Source organism: Cibotium barometz, chromosome 12 (assembly GCF_041138505.1).
Source record: "Cibotium barometz isolate CiBa-2024 chromosome 12, ASM4113850v1, whole genome shotgun sequence".
In the NCBI taxonomy this organism is placed as follows: Eukaryota; Viridiplantae; Streptophyta; class Polypodiopsida; order Cyatheales; family Cibotiaceae; genus Cibotium; species Cibotium barometz.
The window spans coordinates 44,082,612-44,098,037 of record NC_141057.1 but is presented as its reverse complement, the minus strand read 5'-3'; the positions used below and the strand labels follow the sequence as shown (position 1 = coordinate 44,098,037).

Below are 15,426 nucleotides of genomic sequence, written 5' to 3'. Positions count from 1 at the left end.
AGCACCAAGCACCCCCTCCCCTCCCTATCCTCTATCCCTACAACCCAAGTGCCCCCTCCCATCCCTATCTTCTTTCAAGGCTTCCCCCCTATTCTCAAAGTTTGCAGACACTCACTTCTCTTCAACTCACACACCCTATTTTTTCTTTCTATGTGTCATGGCCATGCCATAATTAAAGGAGCTAACCATGGAGTGTATCATCCTGCAAGGATACATGGTGCTTGATGAGATGTACAAGAAGGACTCAAACAATTTAGACTTGTACCAAGCGAGAGAGATTTCAGGGAGCTTATTATGGGAATTAAAGCAAATAATCAAAGCAAAGAGAACTACCTTGCAACGATAGATATGTTCGAGCTCAAAATATCAAGCACAATTGCTTACTGGAGGACATACAGAGTCATCAATGATGAGAATGAGCAACTAATTCAAAATTTGGCCCAATCAATGGTTGCACGTCCGTAGAGCCTAATGAGTGTGTTTCCTAAGTATTGAGAGTAGTAATAATGCTGGCGCTACTTCATAATGCCAACTTCTTTAATAATAATGTTGGCACTACTTCATAACGCCAACTTCTGTAATGTATTTGTCGAGTTTTTTATAGCTTAATGATGATTATGTTTTGTGATGTTCATCTTGTAAACCATGCTGAGGGAGAGAGAGGAGAGATATGAGGGAGAGAGAAGAGGGGAGAGAGAGATAGAGGAGTGATGGAGAGAGAAGAGGGGAGAGAATGTAGGGATGCTAATTTTTGGATATATATATATATATATATATATATATATATATATATATATATATTATAGGATACTTTTTGAAATTATTTTTTATTTTTTAAATTTTAATTAATTTAAAACGATCAAATTAAAAATGGCCAACTTATTTAAGGGTGTTAATCACCATTCAATACTTGTGTACTCTCCCTACCTATTGTGCAATTCTTTCTTGTATTTCTTTTTTGTTCCTCTTTACAATGAGCTATACAATCACATTCCCAGTAAAAATGAGTGCAAAGTTTTTATAGGAATAAGTAGCTCCCCAGTCATTTTATGGACTACAAGCCATAGTAAATATTGGGTCCCGAGAGTTGCATATCCCTCTCAAGGAAACCTCTAATTATGAAGGGGAGGAGTTCTATATACTTGAGGACTCTCTTTCAACCAATTACTCGTCAATAGTTGATTCTTTATTAAACTCAAACCCACAACCAATAGCCATCTTAGACAACCCGCCCAGAGGTCTTCCAACTCAGAAGAATGTGATAGATTTATGCATCCCCTTTCAAGATAACAACAAAACCGATGCATCAAGCTCATCCACTGTTGCAAGAGGAGATGGTAAGAGCATTTTGGAATACCTTTAGAGCATGAAGAAGGAAAACACATTAACAAAGACTTTGTTGAATGTCAAAGAGGCTATCAAGGCCGTGGAGATTCCTAGACAATATAATGGTGATTTCGCATTTGAGTTCCCACCAACCATGGGAACACACTCAGGAGAATGGACTCCATGGAGCATAAGTATGATCCCCACTGGTGGTCAACGCCGCAAACCTCTAACATTGCCTTCCTTGGAGTATGTCGGAGAAGCCATTGCCTAGGTAGTTTGAAGTGTGTTAATGAACTTTTCTCGCATTTAAATAACCATAGGGTGTCAAATACATCACATTTTACTGGAAGCATGCTAAAAGGCACCAACCACTGGAGAGGAGTGCAGCAATGCGTCTGGAAAGCTCCTTTGCCACCATTACTGATCAGTTTTGGCAATGTGCATTGCTACATACTATTGCTACATCTGTTATGTGATGCCCTCCGACGAGACAATGAGTAGATTAATGATATAGATCGGCTTCCATTAACATAATGTACGTGCAGGCACACAAAGGCACTAACTGATAGGACAAGTCAAATGGTGTCCATGGTGCTAGGGGTGGATCACAATGTTGGGGCAAGTAAGGTACATATGTGTAATCGCCAAAGAAATCGTAATGGTTCCTCCCATTTCATTGGGGAACAAGAAAGAGTTTAACGTTGTAGAGGAGATGGGACGATTGGTGGAAGATAGTTGACCACTGATAGGCTAATATGGTTGGGAAATTAGGTTTGTGTAAAAGAGTTATTAAAATCTAGATAAGTAAATTGTGATATTTGAATAATTTGATTTTTAGGTTTCGGAGGTCAGCCCACTACAGCCCGACAAGGGCCTTCAAAGGAGAGCTTTGGCTTGGATGCACTTCTGAAGTTGAAGCGAGAGTGCACTTACGACTTCTTCCACAAAAGTAGGTTCCCAGGTCAAGGGTCGTCAGGTGAGAAGTGCTATGTTTTCAAGATGTCCACCATTGGACCCGCTTCAAGGTTGGATTTGGTGAATCAAAAGTAGGTTCCCAAGTCAAGGGTCCTCAGGTGAGAAGTGCTATGTTTTCAAGATGTCCACCATTGGACCCGCTTCAGCCTTGGATTTGATGAATCGAATGCAACAGACCAGCTTTGATGACATGTGACATCCGTGGATACAGTTTAACCACATCGGATGAACATCAGATTGGGTGACCATGGCTTGTCATGTGTATGATCCAAGGTAGTAAATTACCAATGTAGAGTATTTAGGTAGTTAGAGCTAGCTAATTGTGTAACCTCTTAAATTACTAGAGTTTTCACACAGCATGCAGGATCTTCTCAAACGATTGAGACATGTGAAATGAAAGAGGAGGATATGGAGGCCCAATGTCTGTTCTGAGAATGCATTAATGAAGTGATGGCCAACGATGGTTATAAGAGGGAAAATTTCTATGGTTTCATGGTGGCAAACGAGGCTCAGGATAACTGGAATGCAGTTCGGCATGTGTTCAATGGTGGAAAAAATAACGTCCTGACAGATAGGGAGAGGTCTTACCTATTTCATTAGGAGCAGAGCATGGTTGCCCACACAACAAAGTATGTGTATGTTACGTATCAAGGAGAGCACAAAGCAGTGTATGAAGTGGCACATGATGCCTCCTACCATTGAAGTTGCATCAATGGAGGTGCGATTGATATGTCAATGGTGGCACAATGGTCATGTGATGGATAGGAATATATGAGTAATGGACTCTTAATTGAGCTGGTGGGAGGTGCACATAGCACACTGGGGTTCAGTCATGACAACGATAGAGAGAAGTAATGATGGTCCAAATACACCAAGAACAAACCTAGCAGAAAGAAAGCATGGAAGTTGGCTAGCAAGGGAAGGATATAGATGCAAGATTTCTCTTTACGATGCATGTACTACGGATATGGCGAATGCAATTTTGCAAAGCACAAAGGGAGTCTCTTACTCTCAAGGCAAGCACATAGGGAGAGGTCCAAGCTTGGAGAAACTAAAAGAATGGTGCTGTACAAGCCTAGCCCAAGTGGTCCGACTAGTTAATCAGGTAAGTGAAGGAACACCTATGTATAAGGCGCCTACCCCTCTCATCAGTGTGATGACAAAGAAAGTGCACGTTTACAAGAGACCGTCTATTGTGGTCATTGATACTAATGATGAGGTCACACATCAACCAGAGTAAAACACACATATAAGAGACCACAAGTATGTTGGGAGGTGACGAAAGATCAATTTTAAAGAACATGATACAAGCAATACTCCAGAAAGATCAATGGAAGTCATAGAGGGCGATGCCATTGAGTGCAAGGTGAATGAAGCAATGCGGGCAATCCGAAAGACATGCATTGGCAGTAAGGTCACATGTAGTGAAACGCCTCGTGGTGGGGGTAAGAGGTGTGGGCAACACATAGTCAGATCTGCTAAGGGTGTGCCTACACCTTCCTTTGAAGGCTATTGCAAGCACCTTAATAGTCTTATTAGACAATGGATGCAGTTCTGCCCTGACCATGTACTTCATTGCTATATTGTGGACACCCAAAGCCCAATCCACCACCCAAGATATGGCGAGTTGCTATAGGAACCAACCTTATAGATAAGGAGGTATATTCATAATGGGAAGGTAGATACCAGGTGGAGAGCAAGAATGCAGTAGGTGTTATGTCCACGCCATTGCATAGTAGTGGGGATTCAAAGTTCTTTACAAGTGCAACTTCAAAAGATCTGCCATATGGGTGCACTACTAAAATAGAAGCTGATGGCTTAGGTATGCGAAATGACATAAGAGTCAAGAACCGCATGTCGATATCAGAGGAAGCGGCCAAAAAAAGTAAGGCCACTTTGAAAATAAAATCTGTGGTGGTAGAAGAAGTACAGAGAGTGGAGCACAAGTATGAAGTTTTCAAGATCGCATCGCACGGGGATGATGCACACGTGGGAATATATGATGTGGATGTAAAAGACGAACCATGTAGTACATGTCCAGATTTTGCATGTAAAAGACGAACCATGTTGTACATGTCCAGATTTTGCAGATAGAGAATCCAAGAAGAAGCCATATCTTCCATGCAAGCACTTGTACTACATTTATTTACGTGTGCTAGGCTTAAGACAGAGCGAGAATATGTTCATCCACCAACCTATCCTATCCGAACTTGAGCTTTACAATGCCTTGTCTCATAGGAGAACATACCCTAATTTAGACAATTGAATGCATGGATAATCAATTGACCTCTAGTATTTTGGGACCTATGTAGCCTCTGTGGAAGTAACCTCATTGTAGAGGATTGAATTATGTAATGTCTATCTCCCCCCCTCTCTCCCTCTTCCCCCTCTCGCTATGGGTTGTGCATTCTCAAGCACGTCGAGTATTATATAATGTTGTCATGTATTGAGATGAATGGTATTCACGTTACGAGCATTCATGGGTTTGAAATCTTGCAAGAGGAGAGAGGAGAGAAGGTAAAGGTGCTCCAATACATACTTGCTCTTTCCCAAATAAGTTCAAAAGATGTCTTTATTATTGTGGTGTAGAAATTCGAGGAAAGATGCCTTTGTTAACATTAAAAAATACAAATATTATTTTTAATTATGTTTGTAGAAAAAGAAGAGTGCACCTCTCCCACTGCTATAAATATAGAGGTAAGCGCCAAAGCACTTTGTTATACACCATTGCCACCAAGCCTTGTTTAGTAGAGTACACCACCCTAAACCCTCCTTCGTTTTGTTTGTGATGGCCTCATTAAATGTTAGCATTGAAGTTGTTGCTGCGCGTATCCAGAGGGAGGCCACCAATGTGGAGGTCAAGCAGAAGACCAAATTACCTAAAAAGGAACAATAAAACCATATATATCCTAACTAGAAGAATCACTTGCTTTTCTCGACTATGAAATTCCCCAAGCTGCTATGAAGACTCGCTTGGGATAGTCACTCCTTGGGATATTGCTCTACGGTAAGGTTTAGTAGAGTACACCACCCTAAACCCTCCTTCGTTTTGTTTGTGATGGCCTCATTAAATGTTAGCATTGAAGTTGTTGCTGCGCGTATCCAGAGGGAGGCCACCAATGTGGAGGTCAAGCAGAAGACCAAATTACCTAAAAAGGAACAATAAAACCATATATATCCTAACTAGAAGAATCACTTGCTTTTCTCGACTATGAAATTCCCCAAGCTGCTATGAAGACTCGCTTGGGATAGTCACTCCTTGGGATATTGCTCTACGGTAAGGCCGTGAGTGGAGATTCTCTACCCACCACGATAAGCTTTCCCCCTGACCAATTATAAGATGGAAATATGGGGTAGGGGTCTTACACAAACTGTATTTTTTTGAAGCAGATATGCAGCTCTTGTCCATCAACAAATTCCTATTAGAGCAGCCACCACCATGGTCTATAAACTTGTCGGTGTAGACCCTGGCCCACGGGCATGACCCGCGGCGGGCAGATCAAGGAATCGGCCTCCCCCCCACTCACAACTGCAACATTAGTTGCAACCTCAACATCCTTACCTCACCCCTCGTTCCCCTCCCCACCCTCCTTCGTAGGTGCTTGCACCAATCGATGACTAGGACTAGGGGTGGGAGAGACATGGCCATTACCTTAGGCATCGCTCTCGCAGTCAGGCCCCCCCAAGACAGATGTGATCATTGAGACCTCAGCTGAGGGTGAGATACTCAAGATTTAGGTGCACTTGGGCCCTATGTGGTGCCCTTGATGACCCATCCTTAGGCCAAGTTTAGTTCGGAAGCACGTGGGGGGAGGCTCACTATCGATTTATTTTTTTTGCAGTCTAGTAGAGAGGTTCCGTGCTCACCCCACCATGACACTCTTTCTAGGCATGAAACACGACCCTTCTGGCATTCAGAGGGTCCTTTCTTCATATGGATGCCAACCCCACTCTTTAGAGGCCTGGGAGGCTTTGTTGACACTTAGAGTAGGACCCTAGCGTGGATTTCTATCCTTGTATTAGCAATGTAATCTTCCTATTGAGAGCGACCAACCATGGAGGGCCCCTCTATGTTGTGTTCCTTTCACTGCTATAATAATGTTTGTATTTTGGCTTCTAAGCATGCCTCTTTTTATCTATTAGAAGGATCTTAAAAAATAAAACAATGTGATTAAGACTCTAATAATATAAAAGTGGAGGAACATGTGGTGCATAGTTTTTTTTTTTCAAAAAGAGTTCAGTTTGCAAGTGTTGCATTGCAAGAGAGAGCACTAAAGGATGCCATATAGGTTTTTCGCACATCGCATGTGTGGTGGGGGTAGGGATTGAACCGAAAGATGTCATATAGGTTTTTTATGCCCTGGAGTGAGAGGTTGAACCTAAGGCCTATTCATACTTGGAGTTCTCCCTTAACCAACCTTGGGAAGTTTCACATCTTCTTATTGTGAACAAGAAGTTGACTATGAAGTTCGAGGCTCGCTAGCTGCAAGTGGATGTGTACCCCTTGAGCTGGTGGTGGTGCGTGAGATTATACACAAGCCGGGTGTAAATACGCAATTTTCGCCAATGTGGAACTCATTAGAGATCCCCTACAGCTACCAGCCCTATGTCAGGCTCACCAATGCCCCCAAGCTGACCAGGGGAGTATACAGAGGTTGCCCAAACAAAGATGGGGTAAAGCAAAGATAGTTTGAACGAGCTTTGAAATGCACTCGAAATGTACAAAAGTATTGTTAACATACTTAATCTCACACTATAGGTATACCTTCTAAGAGGAATAGCTCAATGTGAGATAATCAAAAGAATAGCTCGAGTTAAGCAAAAAGAAAAGAAACGGAAAGGAAGAAAAAAAGTTGACTATGTGCACCACCATGTGAAGGCAATAATCCATTTGATCATCATATTTAAGAACCAGCAAAGCAGGGATGCAAACAAGAGGGCATGCCTGCTTCAAGAGAACATATATTTGGTCTTTTGCAGGGATGCACGAAACGAAAAGACCTGCTCGGCGGCAGAGAGGTCCATTTTCTCATGATAAGCAGTGGGCTCGACTCCCTGGCCATCTTGTGTGACCACTTAATCCGCGCGTATGCTCTTTGTGGGAGCTTGTTTGAAGCTAATCTAGTATTCTGCAATGTTGCTGGACCTTCTTCATACACATGGCAGGCGATTATCTCAGCGCATGTTAATTTAGGAGAGAATGGAAGGGCCATTCAGCTGTACCGCAAAATGCAAGAAAGCAGTGTTGATCCAAGCAAGTTTGTATTATCCTGTGTTTTGAAAGCCTGTGCTAGCACAGGAGAAGTATGGGAGGGAAGACTTATACATGATCGTCTCACCAAAAGTGGACTCGATTCAGATGTTGTCATGGGAAGTGCCCTCATCGACATGTATGCCAAATGCAGTAGCGTGGCAGAAGCTAGGACACTGTTTGACAATCTGCCAAGTAGGAATGTGGTGTCGTGGGGGGCAATAATTACTTGTTATGCCCATCAAGATATGGGTCTTCCTGCTCTTGAGCTTTTTGAGAAAATGCAAGAAGAAGGCTTAGAACCAGATCAAGTCACATTTCTGTGCATGCTTAAAGCATGTGGCAACATCGGAGCATTAGAGCAAGGCCGGATGATACATGAACTGATCCTCAAAAATGGTCATGAAGCCGATGTGGCTGTTGGGAATACGCTGGTCGATCTGTATGCCAGATGTGGGAGCTTAGAGGAGGCACGCAGGGTGTTTGATGAGCTGCCGGTTCGAAATGTCGTGTCTTGTGGCGCAATGATTGCCGGATATGCTCAATTTGGACATGGTTTTCTTGCTCTAGAGCTGTATGAAAAGATGCAGTTAGACAATATAAGGCCTAACGAAGTTGTGTATGTGTGCATTTTGAAAGCATGTGGCAGCGCAGGAGCCATACTTCAAGGCATGCTGATCCATGAGCAGATTGTTGATAGTGGTTTTGAAACCGATGTGCTTGTTGGGAGTACTCTTATTGATATGTATGCCAAATGTGGGGGTCATGAAGAGGCCTGCAAGGTGCTTGGTGATCTGCCTGATCGAGATGTGATCTCATGGGGTGCAGTAATATCGGGATATGCTCAAGATGGGCAAGGGCTTCCTGCTCTTGAGCTTTTTTGCAGAATGCAAGAAGAGGGCATAAAGCCGGATAGAATCTCAATTTTGTGCGCTTTGAAGGCATGTGGTAACGTTGGAGCCATAGATCAGGGTAGGTTGATTCACAAGGAGGTAATAAAAATTGGCCTTGCAACAAATCTTGTTATTGGTAACACCCTTGTTGATATGTATGCGAAATGTGGAAGCTTAGAGGATTCACGGAAGGTCCTTGAAAATTCGCGAAACCAAGATGTAGTATCATGGAATGCAATGATTGCAGGGTATGCCCAGCATGGTCGATGCAGGCTAGTTAATCAATGCTTTGAGAACATGCAGCAACAAGGTTTCAAGCCAGATGATAAAACTTACACTAGTATTCTTATGGCCTGCAGCCATGCAGGTCTACTGGAAGAAGGTTATCAGTACTTCAAATCAATGATAGGAGAGCTTGACATAGTGCCCAGTGTTGAAGTTTATAGCTGCATGGTTGACCTTCTTGGCCGTTCAGGCTGCTTGGACGATGCCGTAGATTTACTGCATACAGTACCAGTCCTACCTGATATTGTCGTGTGGAAGTCTTTGCTTACTAGCTGTAGAACCTACAATAACACAGACCTTGGAAGATGGGTCTTTGACCAGATATTACATTTGGATTCCAATGATGCTTTCGGGTTTGTACTCATGTCAAACATGTATGCTGATGCTGATATGTGGGAGGATGTCGATCAGATTCAAGATCTTAGAAACATGACGAGTGCAGAAAAGAGAGCTGGCATGGCCTGGATTGAGACTTGGGACAAGGTACATGAGTTCACTGCGGGAAATTTTACCCACCCATTAATCAATATGATCTGTGGCAAGTTGCAGAGATTGCAAAAAATGATCAAGGGTGATAGTCATCTACCACAGTTGGATCTAGTCTTGGACCTGATTTTGGAGGAAGGCTAAATTAAGAGCGGCGATATTGACACTCATAGAAACGGGACAGGTTTTGCCTATGTCAACACTTACAGAATCAGGACATCCGGACCACCATGTTAAACCTTTGGGATTCAAAATTGACAGGTTAGCTATTTCCATGGCCTTTATCTCAGGTTAAGACCACGATTTGTCCAAGGTTTGTGTTATCAATGTTATCAAGGCTGTGCAGACCTGCATGAGAAGTCTCATGCTGAATACCATCCAAGATCCCGCAACTCTGCTTGTTGGCATCAAAAAGTACATCATTTCAACACAAGAGAAGGTTCTTCATCTTTGCTGCATCTCTTGCGAGTGTAACATATGCCTGTTAGGTCACACGCCCATATTTTGTAGTATATGCCTAGTTTAGCATCTATCTTCTAGAACTTTCACTTGCTTCCTGTTTTGCAGATTTGGTCATTTTATCAAATGGCCATTGCAAGTTTAAGAAGCTGCAAAGGACTGGCAGTAAAATATGGCAGTATTAATCATCATAGGGACATTGGGGCTTCCAATGGTTTCTGAAGGTTGGCGAAGAATGTTTTCATGTGACTAAGCTCGATTCATGCAGTATTTTTTCTTCATGGATAGATGCAGGTATTGACAACAAGCAGTAAAAATTTGTATGCCTTTCTTGAAGGGGTACTATTAACTGATTCTTGGTGTCATTTTTTACTAAAAAATTTAAGGGGGAAGGAAGTTGTTGTGGCTTGCAGGTTTGTGCAAAGGTGAACATGTATACCAATGATATCATAACAATGGCGAGCTGCACTCCATAAAACTAGAGAGGAGATAGAGATTCTGCATTGTAGAAAAGATGAATTCTATGCCTTGAAAGCCGAGAATGCAGCTCACTTGCATAAAGTGGCTGATATACAACTTGAATTTCGCAGAAAGAACAAGAATTGGACTTGAAGAACACCTGGCATGGAAGATGCATTCTGGATGAAGATAGTTTAAAAGAGTGATCCGCCAATCACAGTCTTGTTCCCCCTAGTGCTATTGGGGAAGGTCTGTAAGCCCATAAACGATGAGAGGGAAGGGCATTAGCAGCTAATGGAAATCCTAGAGGCTACCTCATTGGCAAAGAGTTGTGGAATATAGTTGATGGCATAGAAGTCAGGCCCGCAGGCCAGTCATTGATCCAACGGTGAGAGCATGGGTCAAGAAGACCCACCAGGCGATTCACTATATGTCCATCACCATAGAGGACACCATTCTTGGGCACATCCAAGATAAAGACATCGGAAAGCTCTTTGAAACGAGCACAAAGGCTTGTAACCTACAGTTAAAGCAAGAGTTACATGATGTCGAGCGCAAAAGCACAAGCATTCAGGCTATGTGTTGAAGATCCACGGTATCATTGACTAGTTGGGAGCATTGGTGTGGTAGTAGATGATGATGACATTGTTGCCGCATGCTTGCATGGTCTTGGGAAGGAATACCAGTCCTGCATCACTAGTACCTCCGTGCAGGAGAACATACCCCGATTCAATGACTTGATTCCGCTCATGGTGAGCGAAGAGATGCATCTTATCAAGGAAGGAGCCATTGCAAGCACAAGTAGTGTGTCTACAGCGAAGCAAAACATGCAATGGCCATGAGCAATAATCGTGGACGAGGTCTAGGTCGTGGAAATTGGCAACAACCAGCTGGAAATCAGCAGCAAAGTCAGCCCCACAATTAGCTCTTTCGTAGAGGATATGCTAGAGGTAGGGGGAGTGCTCGAGGCCGTGGTGGCCGTGGTGGCCGTGGTGGTCAGCAGTAGGCTAGGAAGCCCGGCTCATGTAATTATTGTGGCATTGCTGGACATTATGCCTATGAATGTCGCAAGAAGCAAGCAGATATTTGGTTGGGCGAGATACCTCAGGGTAATTATGCCGCAAATGATCAGTCTCATGTTGGTGATTTACTTGCTATGGAGCATGTTATGGGCACTGTGCAGTCATCAGGAGGAGAGTGGTATGTCGATTCTGGCACATCGAATCATATGACACCAGTGACCACATGGGAAATGGTTTACGGAATTGCAACCAGTGAAGCATGCATCTTATGCATACACAGGGGATGACACAAAGCATGTTATTACAGATACAAGCAATGTGCCAATCAAATCGGTAAATGGAAAAAATCAAACACTTGGTGATGTCATGTATGTACCTAGTATCACTAAGAATCTGGTGTTAGTGGGACAAATGACTCTGAGGGGTTATGAGGTGCGCATGAACAACCATGGCTGCAAAAATTTGGACATGAACAACAACATGCGTGTTGTGGCTCAAGGAAAGAAAGTGGGTCGCATGTTTAAGCTTGATGCCGTTATGCCTGACATCAAGGCTGCAATGTATGCTCTTTCCAATACAGAAATCTCAGACATTGAGATGTGGCACAAACGCATAGGACACATGACTTTTCAGCAGTTGAGCAAGTGCCAAAATTTAAGGTAACGGGACCTTCATGCGTGTGTGAGACATGCCAATTTGCGAAATAGTCTCGAAAGCTGTTTCTGATGGAAGGAAAGCGAGCTCGTCGCATACTCGAGCTCATACACACAGATGTATGGACAGCTTCACAGTTGAGCATGAGCGGGCTGAAATACTGTGTCATTTGTGGATGATTTCTCACGCAAAACATGGGTCTATTTCATGCGAGAGAAGGCTAAAGTCTTTCGCAAATTTCAGCAGTTTGAGGCTATGGTAGAGCGAGAAACGGGTATGCATATTGTTATACCATCCATTTGGATGGAGGGGGAGAATATATGTTGAAAGAGCTCACTGCATACTTAGACTCTCATGGTATTAAAAGGCAGGTTTCGTGTGCGTATACACCACAGCAAAATGGTGTAGCTGCGAGGAAAAATAGGAGTATTGCCGAGGTAGCTAGCGCATTACTGAATGAGAAGAACATGCCTAGACACTATTGGGCAGAGGTGGTACAGTGTGCGGTATATATCATGAATCGGATGCCTATAGCAGCGGTGCATAACAAGACGCTTGAGGAGTGTTTTACTGTAGTGAAACCGGATGTGTCCCATCTTAAAGTGTTTAGTTGTGTTTGCTACGTGCATATTCCGGATGAGAAGCGGAAGAAACTTGATCCCAAGGTTGAGAAATGTTTGTTGGGTATGCATTGGAATCAAAAGGCTATAGGTGCTACAATCCAGTCACTAGAGAGTTACGCAGTGGGTGGTCTTTGACGAGTTGAGCAGTTGGTACAGGCCAACAAATGTCACTTGGGATTCACATGAAGGGTGAAAATCAGGCTTATGGACAGCCACATGTCATTGCATCATCAGTTACACTAGCTGAAAATGCAAACTGTTGGTTGGGCAGACGGAGTCATGTGAGGCAACCAAGCATGGTTAGGAAGGCAAGGAGTATGGCTGATCTTACTGCTGCAAATCAGCCCCAAATCAGTGATTTTAGTGGCACGGTATCGGCTCCAGCAAGTCCTCAGTCGCATGGAATTGGTAGCACTAATGTTCACCCCCATGTAGATGAGTTTTGCAGCCCAAATGTAACGTTTGGTATTGCTGATTTTGAGCAGAAAATGGGGGCAGATGCAAGACAAGAAGGTACACCGCAGAGTATTATTCCATGCAGGTCGACTTGGGTGAGGTACCCGGTGCAGAGACTCTCTTATGATGGATTTGTGGCAGTACATCATGCTTGCATGACATGGGTGTTGCAAGAGAAAGAGCCGGAAACATTTGAGGATGCAGTTGAGAATCCACAATGGGTACAGGCCATGAATGATGAGATGGATGCGCTTGAGAAGCAAGACACTTGGGCACTAGTTATGTTACGGGTAAGAATGCCATAGGTTGCAAGTGGGTATATAAAGTCAAACACAATGCGGATGGCAAGGTGAGTAGGTACAAAGCGCGATTGGTTGCAAAGGGCTATGCTGAGCAATATGGCATAGATTATGATGAAACTTTCACTCCAGTGGCCAAAATGGCAACTATACGCATGGTGGTTGCATTAGCTACGGCTAATAGGTGGAAGACGCATCAAATAGACGTCAAGAATGCGTTCTTGAATGGTGAGTTGCATGAGGAAGTATACATGGTCCAACCACGTGGATATGAAGACTCGAGGTACCCACAAGAGTATGCCGGCCGAGGAAGGCAATATATGGGCTAAAACAAGCACCATGTGCATGGCATGGCCGGATTACATCATATTTGCTGCAGTTAGGCTTTTATACATGTCCGCCTGACTCATCTTTGTTTGCATTATTCAGGGGGAGTGATAAGGTACTTGTCATTTTATATGTTGATGACTTGATAGTCACTGGCAACAATGAGGAGCTTATTGCTCAGGTGAAAGCTCAGTTTTACAGGCTGAGTTTGAGATGAAAGATCTCGGAGCTTTACGGTATTTTCTTGGCATAGAGGTTGTGAAACTCGCGGTGCCCGGGGGACTAGGGCCTTTGGCACACTTGTTGATACCATCAATGCATATTAAAACATTTAAACATAGCCACAGCCTTCACACATATCCATCATCACTTTGCATAAAACATAAAAGCTAGACAAAACATCCACAAATGCTGAAAATGGAGCTTGCACATGTGACACCACATACCACATAGAGGCCGGAATAGGCCGACCACCCCCCCTCTCTCCCCCCCTTGGAGTATTTTATTACCCTGGGAGAATAATATCATGTACAAGCTTAGAGGGCCTTACTCTCCCCACAGGAGATGCCAGATTATTCATATACAAATGCCATAACACAGCCCAACACAAGGCAACCAAGCCAGAACACGGGCTGTTGAAATGTCGAGCCAACAATATAATCCATATACCTACGTGTGGGTACTGATTCTTTCCCAAAAACCATGGGTTTTCATGCAATAGAGCTGGTACGATAGGTTCAGCTCTCTATCAGCCGATACAATAGGTACAGTGGTTGGTGCAATAGGTACAAGGGTTGGTATAGTGGATACAAGGGCTGGTACAGTAAGTACAAGGATTGGTATAGTTGGTATAGTGGCTGGTACAGAAGGTACAAGTATAAATTTTGGTACATCAGGTACAATGGCTGATACAGTGGTTGGTATAGCAGGTACAATAAGTACAAGGATTGGTATAACAAGTATAGTGGCTAGAAATTATAATAAAATGATTAAATACCCTTGTCTTTAGTATTTCTTTGCGATGGAAGCCTTCAAAACAATCCCCAAAACAGTCGGTATTCTTCATGGGCAGCCTTCAAGAAAGAGAGAAAGAGAGTAGCCATCATTAGGGCAACTTGTAATAGTGGTAGATGCTGGTGTGCAGCAAGAGAGCCTCCTCCAAATGAAGAGAGAGGACTCTAATTTATAGATTTGAGTCTTCCATGAGCTAAAATGGCAAGAGAAGGTTACAAGGACAAGTAGAGAGCCACACAATAGCTGAAGTGACAAGTGTGAGGCCACTTGTCTCACTTTGATCCACTTGCTGACGAGTGTGAGACCACTTGTTTCACTTTGATTCACTTTCTTGCCACATGTCCCAATCTAATAGATGGGTTCTCCCATAATCTTTATCTCTAAAAATATCCCAACTAGTAGTCCATTTGTCATAGGTACTTTGGCAACTCTTGGTATCTGCTCCATTCTAGATATAATGACGTGAACAGAATATCCACCAGAGTCGAGCCAAAAATAGCAACTCTCTTAAATTTTAGGAGTGTGGTCCTTTGTATTCCAGGATAATCCTCATTTCCCAAAGCTTGTACTTTTCAAATATTTAGATATCTTGAAGTCCACCAGACCCCTTTCATACTAGGAAATGTCCAGGTTGGTGACAAGTTGTCAAGGAAGGTGACGACATATGGATGCTTCAATATGCTTGCAAAGTATGGCATGACAGCATGCAAGCCTATGAGTACACCACTTGATCCAAGTATAAAGATGTTAGCTCATACGGGTGATGAGATTGAGGATGCAAACATATATCGGAGAATGGTGGGTAGCTTGATATATCTCACCATTACTCGTCCTGACTTGAGCTATTCGGTAGGAGTAGTCAGTCAGTTTATGCAGTCACCCAAGAAGTCGCAT

The 15,426-nt window shown here is 43.2% G+C and overlaps 1 protein-coding gene across 2 annotated transcripts; it reads left to right on the top strand.

The window, feature by feature from the left end:
- Positions 1-7,105: 7,105 nt before the first annotated feature.
- On the top strand, positions 7,106-13,874 carry LOC147633456 (pentatricopeptide repeat-containing protein At3g02330, mitochondrial-like). Of its 2 annotated transcripts, none has more exons than XM_086806532.1 (2): positions 7,106-9,658; positions 9,787-13,874. In XM_086806532.1, the coding sequence occupies exon 1, from the start codon at positions 7,246-7,248 to the stop codon at positions 9,361-9,363; it is 2,118 nt and encodes a 705-aa protein (XP_086662658.1). In that variant the 5' UTR covers positions 7,106-7,245; the 3' UTR covers positions 9,364-9,658; positions 9,787-13,874. The 2 variants fall into 2 exon arrangements, with proteins under 2 accessions (XP_086662658.1, XP_086662659.1); XM_086806533.1 differs by having other exon boundaries at positions 7,106-9,972; positions 10,092-13,874.
- The last annotated feature ends 1,552 nt before the right edge of the window (positions 13,875-15,426 follow it).

What these genes read in the sequence shown, in the direction of transcription:
- LOC147633456 (XM_086806532.1), top strand. Translation starts at nt 7,246, where the DNA reads ATGCCTGCTTCAAGAGAACATATATTTGGTCTTTTGCAGGGATGCACG.